Source organism: Rana temporaria, chromosome 13 (assembly GCF_905171775.1).
Source record: "Rana temporaria chromosome 13, aRanTem1.1, whole genome shotgun sequence".
In the NCBI taxonomy this organism is placed as follows: Eukaryota; Metazoa; Chordata; class Amphibia; order Anura; family Ranidae; genus Rana; species Rana temporaria.
Genome location: NC_053501.1, coordinates 114744523 through 114757534, shown reverse-complemented (window position 1 = coordinate 114757534; position 13012 = coordinate 114744523). Strand labels below are relative to the sequence as shown.

The following is a 13012-nucleotide window of genomic DNA, read 5'->3' as shown; positions in this document are numbered from 1 at the left end:
CCTTAGCTTCCTGCTCGTTCGGTCTAGGGGAATCGGCTATTTGTATTAAAATATGATCCGTACTTACCCGTTTTCGAGCTGCATCTTCTTCCGTCGCTTCCGGGTATGGGTCTTCGGGAGCGGGCGTTCCTTCTTGAGTGACAGTCTTCCGAGAGGCTTCCGACGGTCGCATCCATCGCGTCACTCGTAGCCGAAAGAAGCCGAACGTCGGTGCGGCTCTATACTGCGCCTGCGCACCGACGTTCGGCTTCTTTCGGAAAATCGTGACGCGATGGATGCGACCATCGGAAGCCTCTCGGAAGACTGTCAATCAAGAAGGAACGCCCATTCCCGCAGCCCATACCCGGAAGCGACGGAGAAGATGCATCTCGTAAACAGGTAAGTAATGCTCATATTTTAAAACAAATAGCCGATTCCCCTAGAGAAAACGAGCAGGAAGCTAAGGCTAAAAAATGCCCTCTAAGGGTGAACCACCGCTTTAAGTGGGCAGGATGGAAAATCCCTACATATTAAGAGGTGGAGTCTTGGTGGGACCAATCCATAAAGTAGGCATTGTAGGCGATCTCTACATATTAAGAGAAGAAGTCTTGGTGGAAACGGTCCTTAAGTGGGCATGATGGGCAATCCCTGCATAATAAGAGGTGGAGTCTTGGTGGGAACGGTCCTTAAGTGGGCATGATGGAAAATCCCTACATATTAGGAGATGAGGTCTTGGCAGGACCAATCCATAAAGTAGGCATGATGGTGAATCCTTACATATTAAATATTGGTGAGCATTACCTGAAGAAGCCTTTGCAGCCCTCGCAGGTCAGGACATGGAAGTGATAGCCATTGGCCCGATCACCACACACGGCGCAGAGCTTTTCCTCTGCATCAGGGTCCTCGCTCTCTCCGGCTCTCAGGCTCAGGATGGATGTGGCCACCGAGCTGCAGCTGCTGTTACTGTCCTCCTCGAAGACCGAGTACATGGTGGGGCTCCAGTCCTGCTGGATATGGGACCCATCCAGGTCCTGGCTGTTCATCTCCGACCTGACAGAAGAAAATCAAAAAGAAAGAAAATGTATTTTGTTAAATTTAGATTTGCTTAAGAAATGGGGGGTAAAGTATATGGCAGTCTATTAGTTACAATACATACACAACAATGATGGTCATGCTGGATCAACCTTTCTCAACCAGAGTTCCATGGACATCTAGGGCTCCTTCAGAGGTTGTTAGAGTGTTAGTGTTAGGGAACATTCTTCTCACTGATCACCAATGTAAGGGAAATTCTTCCCACTGATCACCAATGTAAGGAACATTCTTCCCACTGATCACCAATGTAAGGGACATTCTTCCCACTGATCACCAATGTAAGGGACATTCTTCCCACTGATCACCAATGTAAGGAACATTCTTCCCACTGATCACCAATGTAAGGAACATTCTTCCCACTGATCACCAATGTAAGGGACATTCTTCTCACTGATCACCAATGTAAGGGACATTCTTCTCACTGATCACCAATGTAAGGAACATTCTTCTCACTGATCACCAATGTAAGGGACATTCTTCTCACTGATCACCAATGTAAGGGACATTCTTCTCACTGATCACCAATGTAAGGGACATTCTTCTCACTGATCACCAATGTAAGGAACATTCTTCTCACTGATCACCAATGTAAGGGACATTCTTCTCACTGATCACCAATGTAAGGAACATTCTCCCCACTGATCACCAATGTAAGGGACATTCTTCTCACTGATCACCAATGTAAGGAACATTCTTCTCACTGATCACCAATGTAAGGAGCATTCTTCCCACTGATCACCAATGTAAGGAACATTCTTCCCACTGATCACCAATGTAAGGGACATTCTTCCCACTGATCACCAATGTAAGGAACATTCTTCTCACTGATCACCAATGTAAGGAACATTCTTCCCACTGATCACCAATGTAAGGAACATTCTTCCCACTGATCACCAATGTAAGGAACATTCTTCCCACTGATCACCAATGTAAGGGACATTCTTCCCACTGATCACCAATGTGAGGAACATTCTTCCCACTGATCACCAATGTAAGGAACATTCTTCCCACTGATCACCAATTCAATAAGAATTGGCTCATCATGACATTATGTGAGAAGAAAGAGTCAATCTTTCTAATACATGGGAAACAAATGAGCAACGGTGACAATTTCTGGGCAACTAATAGGAAATCATAACAATATGCAGGTAACAAATGGGCAGTCATTTCCGAAATGCCATGTTCCTTAAAAATTCCTAATGTTCACGTTCCTCACTAACAATGGTCCATCTTTGGCACTAGAACGGGCCCAGCATAGATGAAAGGGAATTCCATAACTCCTGGGAGCCATTTGAAAGCCTTCTGCACCCTTTAAAACCACCATAAACCACCTTCAATTTGCCTTCTCCATTGATTCTGCTGCAAATTAAAAATTTTACCAAAATTTCCCGATTTACACCAATTTTGAATGCAGAAAAACCCCTGAATTTTGTCCATCCCTAGTCAGAGACTTCCTTTCTTCTTTGTATCCTTCCAGTCGGCTGGATCCAGGAACCGTCCACGGTCCCAAATGTAGGACGGAGGTGCAGGTGGCCATTGGTGGTGTGTGTATTTTCGTAAAGTGGCCTTGGCGTCAATCCATATATCTGTATTTAGCTCACGCTATATGTGGCATAACCAGGTAAACATTTACTACGATCAATGTTTACATTGGTTTGTGCCGTGACCTTTAGTCCCAGTTGTGGCTGAACAAGATCGTTTGACTCGACCATAAAGAATCCGGCGAGCAATGCCGCTAGACAGTGTCAATTACCACTAAGACATGCTTAATGCTATTAAAGGGCGACTCTAGCCTCAACACCTAATCTGCAGCTCAAATTTATATTTACAGTATATATACAGCACACATATATATATATATATATATATATATATATATATATATATATATATATATATATATATATATATATATATATATGTGTATATATACATACTGTATAGTATATATTGAGCTTCTCTTCCTTCCTGGCTTTGTAGCATTAAGCATATCACAGTAAGAATATTCCAGACTCTGTGTCACTGCTTCGCCTACCTCTTTGGACCACCAACAACCATCACCACATTGAGGAACCCCCACAGTGAGCTGCCCCTCTCCTAAAAACCCACCTAAGCCCTCCTCAGCCATCGGCTAGCAGAACAGCCTTATTGCAAGCCTGATTGTGGCTTTCAGCTAGTGTGTGCCAACTACATTGGAAGATTTCAAGAAATCTCAGCAGAATTTTTTTCAAATATGGACTGACAAGTGCGTTCTTCGGCAGGAAAACATTGTAGTCACTTCCTGCGCACCAGCTGCAAAATAAAAATCGGACAGGCAATGCAAATGGCTACTAGGCAAAAGAGGAGGTAAAGGAGAAGAAGGAGTGTCAGCATGTAATTCTTCATTCTAGATATTGTAGGAGATCCTGAGGATTTAAATAGGGAGGAAGTGTGGGCGGAGCTAAGCAGGCATTTATCAAGAGGCAGAGCTCACGACACAGTTCCTCTGGGGAGGTACTTAAGAAGCAGGACAGGAGGTGGAGCTATGATAAATAATCACAGGCAGGGAGGTGGTGTCACTCCTCCAGGGTAGCATGGAGGGGAAACTGATAGCACATCATCAGCTATGAATATAGCTTAGGGACCCCGCTCAGGCAACCATAGTTCTATAGTAGAAGCCGCTGCAAGGTGCAGGCTGGGAGTGTGTCTGTCCTGACCCAAGACACACCGCTGTGGTGGGTAGATATTCTGGCAGCCTCACTCTATTCCTTGTCATAAAATCACCAGATAAAAGCAGTCTCAGCTCGCTCCATCCAAGCCACACCCCCAACGCATTGCGTCCCAGGGCAGGACGCAACACGTTGGAGGTGTGGCTTGGATGGAGCGAGATGAGGCTGCCTTTATCTGGTGCCCCGTGGCAGGATGAAATGCATTGGGTGTGTGGCTTGGCTGGAGTGAACTGAGGCTGTTTTTTTCTGTTGCCCCAGGGCAGGACATAACGCATTGGGAGCGTGGCTTGGATAAAGCGAGCTGAGGCTGCTTTTATTTGGTGCCCCTGGGCAGGGCGCAATGCCTTGGAGGTGTGGCTTGGATGGAGTAAGCTGAGGCTGCTTTTATCTGGTGCCCCAGGGCAGGATGTAATGCCTTGGGGGTGTGGCTTGGATGAAGTGAGCTGAGGCTGCTTTTATCTGGTGCCCTGGGGGAGGACGTAACACGTTGGGGATGTGACTTAAATGAAGCAAGTTGAGGCTGCTTTTATTTGGTGCCCCGAGGCAGGAAGCAATGCCTTGGGGGCAGTGGCGGCCCGTCCATAGGGGCGCCCGGGCGCCGCCCCCCATCCCACAGTCAGTAAAAAAAAAAAAAAAAAAAAAATATTTTTTTTTTAAATCTGTCCCTTTAAGAATTTTTTTTTTCCCAAAAAAGGGCCTTATGGGCTCTATGTCCGCGCGCCGGACGCCGGGAACAGTCCTGTAGGAGTAGCGCCACGTCTGTGCAATCACGGGATTGCAGACGCGGCGCTACATTGGCACAAAAAATATGCCTTTGTGGCGCTCTCCATCGCGCCATTTGCTTCCGGCGCGATGGAGTGTATAGTTATGGCCGGGCGGGTGCATACACTGTCTGTGTGCACCCGCCCGTCTCTGTGCTCGTTCCGACGTCACTTGAAAAACAGGAAGTGACGTCGGGGCAGCTCGAGCTCAGTGCGCCCGACCGTGGACGAGGTAAGCTTGCCTGTCTCTACTTCGGCGGCCGCTTCACAGCTGCATCCAACCCCTCCCGCGATTTCCACAAAGTATGTTCGTATTCGGCGGCCGGCCCCCCCTTCCCCCCCCCCCCCCGCTTATTCAAAGTTTTTTTTCAATTGATTATTCGGCGGCCCCCCCCCCCCCCCCGCTTATTCAAAGGCTTTTTATTGCATTTAATATTCGTCACTTTTTTTTATCTAATATTCGGCGGCTGGCATCCACCCTCCACCCCCCCTGCTTAATCCAATTTCTTTTTTATATACAATGCCAGGCAACAACCCCCCCCCCCCCCCCAATCAATTTTTTTTTATTTAATATTAGTTAAATATATTAAGCTTATTAACAGTTTATTTTTTATATTTGATTCAATTTAGCATTAAGTATAAAAAAAGTTTTTTTTTTAATAACTGGGGGGGAGGGGGGGGTGGTCTGGTGGGGTAGTGTTACCGCCCGCTGTAGTGTTACTTGTGCTGTAATGAATTTTTACATAGAAAATAAATGTTATTAATAAATGGGTAAATGAATTATAAAAAAAAGATTTTTCCAATAACGGTTATTAAAAAAATCTTTTTTTTATAATTCATTTACCCATTTATTAATAACATTTCTTTTCTATGTAAAAATTCATTACAGCACAAATAGCGGCCGGTAACACTACCCCACCAGACCACCCCCCCCAGTTATTAAAAAAAAAACTTTTTTTATACTTAATGTGCAGGGAAAATATCGGCCGTCAACACCACCCCACCCCCCGCTTGCAAATTGTCCTGCGACTTGGGACTGGAAAGTTGCAGGATAAGTTGGACCCGATGATTTCCAATGAGAACTGTTCATATCTGTGCAACTTTGAAGTAGTTCCTGCATTACTTTTGTCCCACTTTGATGTGACTTGAGGTCCATAGACCTCCAGAATACACAGGCATTGCTTCAAGTCGCTGCAAAATCACACCAAAAAATTGTGGCAGAATCTTGCGACTTTCAGGCTAATGCAGTCTGAAAGTTGCACAATTCTACTGCAATTCTGATGTGACTTAAAGCAATGCCTGTGTATTCTGGAGGTCTATGGACCTCAAGTTGCATCAAAGTGGGACCAAAGTAATGCAGGGACTACTTTGAAGTCGCACAGATATGAACGGTTCTCATTGGAAATCATGGGGTACGACTTGTCATGCAACATTTAAGTCCCAAGTCGCAGGACAAGTAATTCCTGCAGTCTCTGGTAATCTTGTGCAGTATGTCCGCAGTCTCTGGTAATCTCCTGCAGTATGTCCGCAGTCTCTGGTAATCTTGTGCAGTATGTCCGCAGTCTCTGGTAATCTTGTGTAGTATGTCCGCAGTCTCTGGTAATCTTGTGTAGTATGTCCGCAGTCTCTGGTAATCTTTTGCAGTATGTTCGCAGTCTCTGGTAATCTCCTGCAGTATGTCCGCAGTCTCTGGTAATCTCCTGCAGTATGTCTGCAGTCTCTGGTAATCTTGTGCAGTATGTCCGCAGTCTCTGGTAATCCTGTGCAGTATGTCCGCAGTCTCTGGTAATCTCCTGCAGTATGTCCGCAGTCTCTGGTAATCTCCTGCAGTATGTCCGCAGTCTCTGGTAATCTCCTGCTGTATGTCCGCAGTCTCTGGTAATCTTTTGCAGTATGTCCGCAGTCTCTGGTAATCTCCTGCAGTATGTCCGCAGTCTCTGGTAATCTCCTGCAGTATGTCCGCAGTATGTCCGCAGTCTCTGGTAATCTTCTGCAGTATGTCCGCAGTCTCTGGTACTCTTGTGCAGTATGTCCGCAGTCTCTGGTAATCTTGTGCAGTATGTCCGCAGTCTCTGGTAATCATGTGCAGTATGTCCGCAGTCTCTGGTAATCCTGTGCAGTATGTCCGCAGTCTCTGGTAATCCTGTGCAGTATGTCCGCAGTCTCTGGTAATCCTGTGCAGTATGTCCGCAGTCTCTGGTAATCCTGTGCAGTATGTCCGCAGTCTCTGGTAATCCTGTGCAGTATGTCCGCAGTCTCTGGTAATCCTGTGCAGTATGTCCGCAGTCTCTGGTAATCCTGTGCAGTATGTCCGCAGTCTCTGGTAATCCTGTGCAGTATGTCCGCAGTCTCTGGTAATCTCCTGCCCATTTCGAGTACTTCATTACTAACAGTGTCATATTTTAGTTTGTTTGCACCGATCTGTAAGGCTGTGCTATATACCATGATTTGTGATGCTGGGGCTATATACTCTGTGCTGTGACACTGAGCTGTATACTCCTGACATTGAGTGGAATACAGGGGACGGAGTGGTGGATTCTATAAGGGGTGTGGCTTATGAGAAGTGGGAGGGACCAAATGTGGAAGGGCGGGGTATTGCGCCCCCCCATCATAAAACTTCACCAGCCGCCACTGCTTGGGGGTGTGGCTTGGATGGAGCAAGCCAAGGCCGCTTTATTCATGGTTCTCTGGGGCAGGACGTAACGTATTGGGGGTGTGGCTTGTATGGAGTGAGCTGAGGCTGCTTTTATCTGGTGCCCCAGGGCAGGGCGCAATGCCTTGGAGGTGTGGCTTGGATGAAGCGAGCTGAGGCTGTATTATTCATGGTGCCCCCGGGCAGGATGAAACGTATTGGGGGTGTGGCTTAGATGGAGCAAGCTGAGGCTGCTTTTATATGGTGCCCCGGGGCAGGACGTAACACGTTGGGTGTGTGACCTGGATGGAGCGAGATGAGGCTGCTTTTATCTGGTGCCCCAGGGCAGGATGAAATGCATTGGATGTGTGGCTTGGATGGAGCGAACTGAGGCTGTTTTTTTCTGGTGTCCCAGGGCAGGACATAACGCATTGGGGGTGTGGCTTGGATGAAGCAAGCTGAGGCTGCTTTTATCTGGTGCCCCGGGGCAGGACACAACACATTGGGAGCATGGCTTGGATAAAGCGAGCTGAGACTGCTTTTATTTGGTGCCCCTGGGCAGGGCGCAATGCATTGGAGATGTGGCTTGGATGCAGTAAGCTGAGGCTGCTTTTATCTGGTGCCCCAGGGCAGGATGTAATGCCTTGGAGGTGTGGCTTGGATGAAGCGAGCTGAGGCTGTATTATTCATGGTGCCCCGGGGCAGGACGTAAGGTATTGGGGGTGTGGCTTAGATGGAGCAAGCTGAGGCTGCTTTTATCTGGTGCCCCGGGGCAGGACGTAACACGTTGGGGGTGTGACTTAAATTAAGCGAGTTGAGGCTGCTTTCATTTGGTGCCCCGAGGCAGGACGCAATGCCTTGGGGGTGTGGCTTGGATGGAGCAAGCCGAGGCCGCTTTATTCATGGTTCCCTGGGCAGGACGTAACGCATTGGGGGTGTGGCTTGTATGGAGCGAGCTGAGGCTGCTTTTATTTGGTGCCCCAGGGCAGGGCGCAATGCCTTGGAGGTGTGGCTTGGATGAAGCGAGCTGAGACTGTATTATTCATGGTGCCCCGGGGCAGGACGTAACATATTGGGGGTGTGGCTTAGATGGAGCAAGCTGAGGCTGCTTTTATCTGGTGCCCCGGGGCAGGACGTAACACGTTGGGGGTGTGACCTGGATGGAGTGAGCTGAGGCTGCTTTTATCTGGTGCCCCATGGCAGGATGAAATGCATTGGGTGTGTGGCTTGGATGGAGCGAACTGAGGCTGTTTTTTTCTGGTGCCCCAGGGCAGGACATAACGCATTGGGGGTGTGGCTTGGATGAAGCAAGCTAAGGCTGCTTTTATCTGGTGCACCGGGGCAGGACATAACACATTGGGAGTGTGGCTTGGATAAAGCGAGCTGAGGCTGCTTTTATTTGGTGCCCCTGGGCAGGGCGCAATGCCTTGGACATGTGGCTTGGATAGAGTAAGCTGAAGCTGCTTTCATCTGGTGCCCCAGGGCAGGATGTAATGCCTTGGGGGTGTGGCTTGGATGGAGCAAGCTGACGCCGCTTTATTCATGGTTCCCTGGGCAGGACGTAACGTATTGGGGGTGTGGCTTGTATGGAGCGAGCTGAGGCTGCTTTTATTTGGTGCCCCAGGGCAGGATGTAACGCATTGGGGATGTGGCTTGGATGAAGCGAGCTGAGGCTGTATTATTCATGGTGCCCTGGGGCAGGACGTAAGGTATTGGGGGTGTGGCTTAGATGGAGCAAGCTGAGGCTGCTTTCATCTGGTGCCCTGGGGCAGGACGTAACGCGTTTGGGGTGCGACTTAAATGAAGCAAGCTGATGCTGTTTTTATTTGGTGCCCTGGGTCAGGACGCAACGCATTGGGGGGTGTGACTTAAATGAAGCAAGTTGAGGCTACTTTTGTCCGTTGCCCGGGGCAGGACTTAACAAGTTGGGGGTGTGGTTTGGATGGAGCGAGATAAAGCTACCTTTATCCGGTGCCCCGGGGCATGACATAACACGTTGGGGGTGTGGTTTGGATGGAGCGAGATAAAGCTACCTTTATCTGGTCCCCCGGGGCATGACATAACATGTTAGGGGTGTGGTTTGGATGGAGCGAGATAAAGCTACCTTTATCCGGTGCCCCGGGGCATGACATAACATGTTAGGGGTGTGGTTTGGATGGAGCGAGATAAAGCTACCTTTATCCGGTGCCTCGGGGCAGGACGTAACACGTTGGGGGTTAGGTTTGGATGGAGCGAGATAAAGCTACCTTTATCTGGTGCCCCGGGGCAGGATGTAACACGTTGGGGGTGTGGTTTGCATGGAGCGAGATAAGGCTACCTTTATCCGGTGCCCCGGGGCAGGACGTAACACGTTGGGGGTGTGGTTTGAATGGAGCGAGATAAGGCTACCTTTATCCGGTGCCCCGGGGCAGGACGTAACACGTTGGGGGTGTGGTTTGAATGGAGCGAGATAAAGCTACCTTTATCTGGTGCCCCGGGGCATGACATAACATGTTAGGGGTGTGGTTTGGATGGAGCGAGATAAAGCTACCTTTATCCGGTGCCCCGGGGCATGACATAACATGTTAGGGGTGTGGTTTGGATGGAGCGAGATAAAGCTACCTTTATCCGGTGCCTCGGGGCAGGACGTAACACGTTGGGGGTTAGGTTTGGATGGAGCGAGATAAAGCTACCTTTATCTGGTGCCCCGGGGCAGGATGTAACACGTTGGGGGTGTGGTTTGCATGGAGCGAGATAAGGCTACCTTTATCCGGTGCCCCGGGGCAGGACGTAACACGTTGGGGGTTAGGTTTGGATGGAGCGAGATAAAGCTACCTTTATCTGGTGCCCCGGGGCAGGATGTAACACGTTGGGGGTGTGGTTTGCATGGAGCGAGATAAGGCTACCTTTATCCGGTGCCCCGGGGCAGGACGTAACACGTTGGGGGTGTGGTTTGAATGGAGCGAGATAAGGCTACCTTTATCCGGTGCCCCGGGGCAGGACGTAACGCGTTGGGGGTGTGGCTTGGATGGAGCGAACTGAGGCTGCTTTTATCTGGTGCCCCGGGGCAGGACGTAACGCGTTGGGAGTGTGACCTGGATGGAGCGAGCTGAGGCCGCCTATTCATACAACTTAATCTTTTATATATTTGAAAATAAAGGGATTCCCCTTTAATTGTTTCTCTATACGTGCACAGGTCGGCGCTCATGAAAAATGGATGGCGAAGCGCGGCATCCGATGAGTGGCGGTAATAGTGTACATAAACGGTAGCGGGCAGAAGGCAGCCCTCCAGAATGCTACTTCCAAACCTAATGCAATTTTAACTACCGCCGCTCCATTCCCCCGGGGGGACCAACCATGCGATGCTGGAGTTTTCTGGGTCATCATGGATTCAGCATCACCCCCCCCCCACTCACCCCCACCCCCATCCTTCCCGAAGGCAGAACAGGACGCTTCATATTCAGTGCGGAAAATCGGCGTGCTCAGGATTCCGGATGGCAGGCAGCGCCATGGCGGCGGCGGCTCTCACAAGGATGATTTTGCAGTTTTCGAAAAAAAATTATAATCTTTTTCTTTGGAATCCGCCGAGAGATATTTGTATATAAAATGGCAAAACGCGTCAGATATCATATTTATAAATATTGATAGATAATATGATAATATCAATTATCAATATGTGGGACTTGAAGGCCAGGGTCACACTTTGGTAGACAAAACGCGTTGGCATGCGTTATTTTGCTCATTAACCACTTGCTTACCGGGCACTTAAACCCCCCCTCCTGCCCAGGGCAATTTTCAGCTTTCGGCGCTGACGCACTTTGTCCTTGAATTATTTTTCCATTCATGGGTGAGAGTGGGGCCCCATGTCAAGTTTTGCCTAAGGCCTCACAAAGCCTAGAGCCGCCTCTGGTGAGGGGCCACTACGTGCGCTGCATTACTATTCTCTTTGGAGCCCCCAAAGGTGTCCCGGGTCTATTAGAATCCTATAGTGTATACTAACACACACACAAAAAAAGGACTGTGTGCCACTAAAGTGTTCGGGTTTGGCATGAAGAAAAAGTGGCAACCCTACCGGAGATTGGGCCTGTCCTGGGGGGGGCGTTTCGCTGCCAGGCTGTCTGAGGGCCTTGGAGGAACTCTCTACATATTCCCCATAGAAGTCAATGGAAACAAAGATAAATCGTTACGCATTGACTTCAATGGCATGTAATACCGCATGTGACCAGAGGTGGGGGGGGGGGGGGGGGGGGGGGGCGCCGGAGAGCCTCGGAAAAGACACACGGAAAGGCACGAGGACAGCTTGGCTGACCTCGGCAAACCTCGGAAAGGCTCAGGAACAGAGTATTTCCGAGTCTTTCTGAGCAATTTCCGAACGGCACCGTTCGGCTCCGCTCAGCTCCGGCGCCCACCTCAGGCCAAAAGCGCTACTGCACACACCGCTTTGGCTTCAATCCTGCTCGTTTTGTGAGACCACTCTCGCAAACCGAGTTACGATTTTTAAAAATACACAGCGCTTGTATTGTGAAACGCTCGTTAACCGCGTTACTCGCAATCCGAGGTTCCACTGTATTTAGATTTTTGACAACAAAAAAAACGTATTTTATTTATTAATATTATTGTTATTGGTAATTTTATTATTGTTTTATGTAATTATTATTATTATTATTATTATTATCCTTATGTTATTAGTTTATATACTTATAATTATCACTGGTATAGTATTATTATTTTATTTATTTATATTATTGTTATTGGTCACTTTATTATTGTTTTATGTAATTATTATTATTATTATTATTATCATCATCCTTATGTTATTAGTTTATATACTTATATTATAATTATCATTGTTATAGTATTATTATTTTATTTATTTATATTACTACTGGTCTAGTTGGGGGCGGGTTGGTTTGGGATTTATGGGTCGCCCCTCTGGACTGCCGTGAACACACAGATTTGGCAACATTCATAGATGGTAAGCCTTTATTATACTCTAGCGGTGATGTCTGTATACAGTATATATCATGTACTGAATTAGGTGGTAATGTATTGTCAAATAATATTTATTTCAGATATCTAAATAGTTTCGCTGATGAAGCACATATGACCTGCGAAACGCGTCGGGTCAAATTACAGTACACCGTGAACATCAACTACTTCTAGTTGCTCAACATCTGATCGTTCTTTTATCATTGGTTTTATCTTTTATGGGATCATTTGTTTGGACGCTGTGACCTGTGAGCTCTTTTATTATACATATTGTATGTAATAAAGCTTGTTTAAAAATTAATTGCGTTACTTAACTCATAATTACACAGTGTGTGTTGTCATTGAGGGGTTGTCCCCTTTACTCTCTTCTCTATGTGTTTATATTATTATTATTATTATTATTATTATTATTATTATTATTATTGTTACTAATAATAATAATGATAATAACAATAATAATAACAATAATAATAATAATAATAATAATATTAATGATAATAATAATAATAATAATAATAATAATAATAATACTAATGATGATAATAATAATAATAATAATAATAATAATAATAATAATGATAATAATAATGATGAGAATGATAATAATAATAATAACAATAATACTAATGATGATAATAATAATAATAATAATAATAATAATAATAATAATAATAATATTAATGATAATAATGATAATAATAATAATAATAATAATAATAATAATAATGATGATGAGAATGATAATAATAATAATAACAATAATCTTAATAATAATAATAATAATAATGATGATATTATTATTATTATTATTATTATCATCATTATTATTATCATTCTCATCAATATTATTATTATTATTATTATCATCATCA

The 13012-nt window shown here is 46.3% G+C and overlaps 1 protein-coding gene across 2 annotated transcripts in view; it reads right to left on the bottom strand.

The window, feature by feature from the left end:
- The window catches only part of LOC120920952 (nuclear receptor subfamily 1 group I member 3-like), a 57496-nt gene that overhangs the window by 23861 nt on the left and 20623 nt on the right, over positions 1-13012 (bottom strand). For both annotated transcript variants that reach the window (XM_040333414.1, XM_040333415.1), the window contains exon 2: positions 781-1029. In XM_040333414.1, coding sequence (XP_040189348.1) covers positions 781-1022 — 242 coding nt within the window. In that variant the 5' untranslated portion in view covers positions 1023-1029. The remainder of the gene's footprint in view (positions 1-780; positions 1030-13012) is intronic.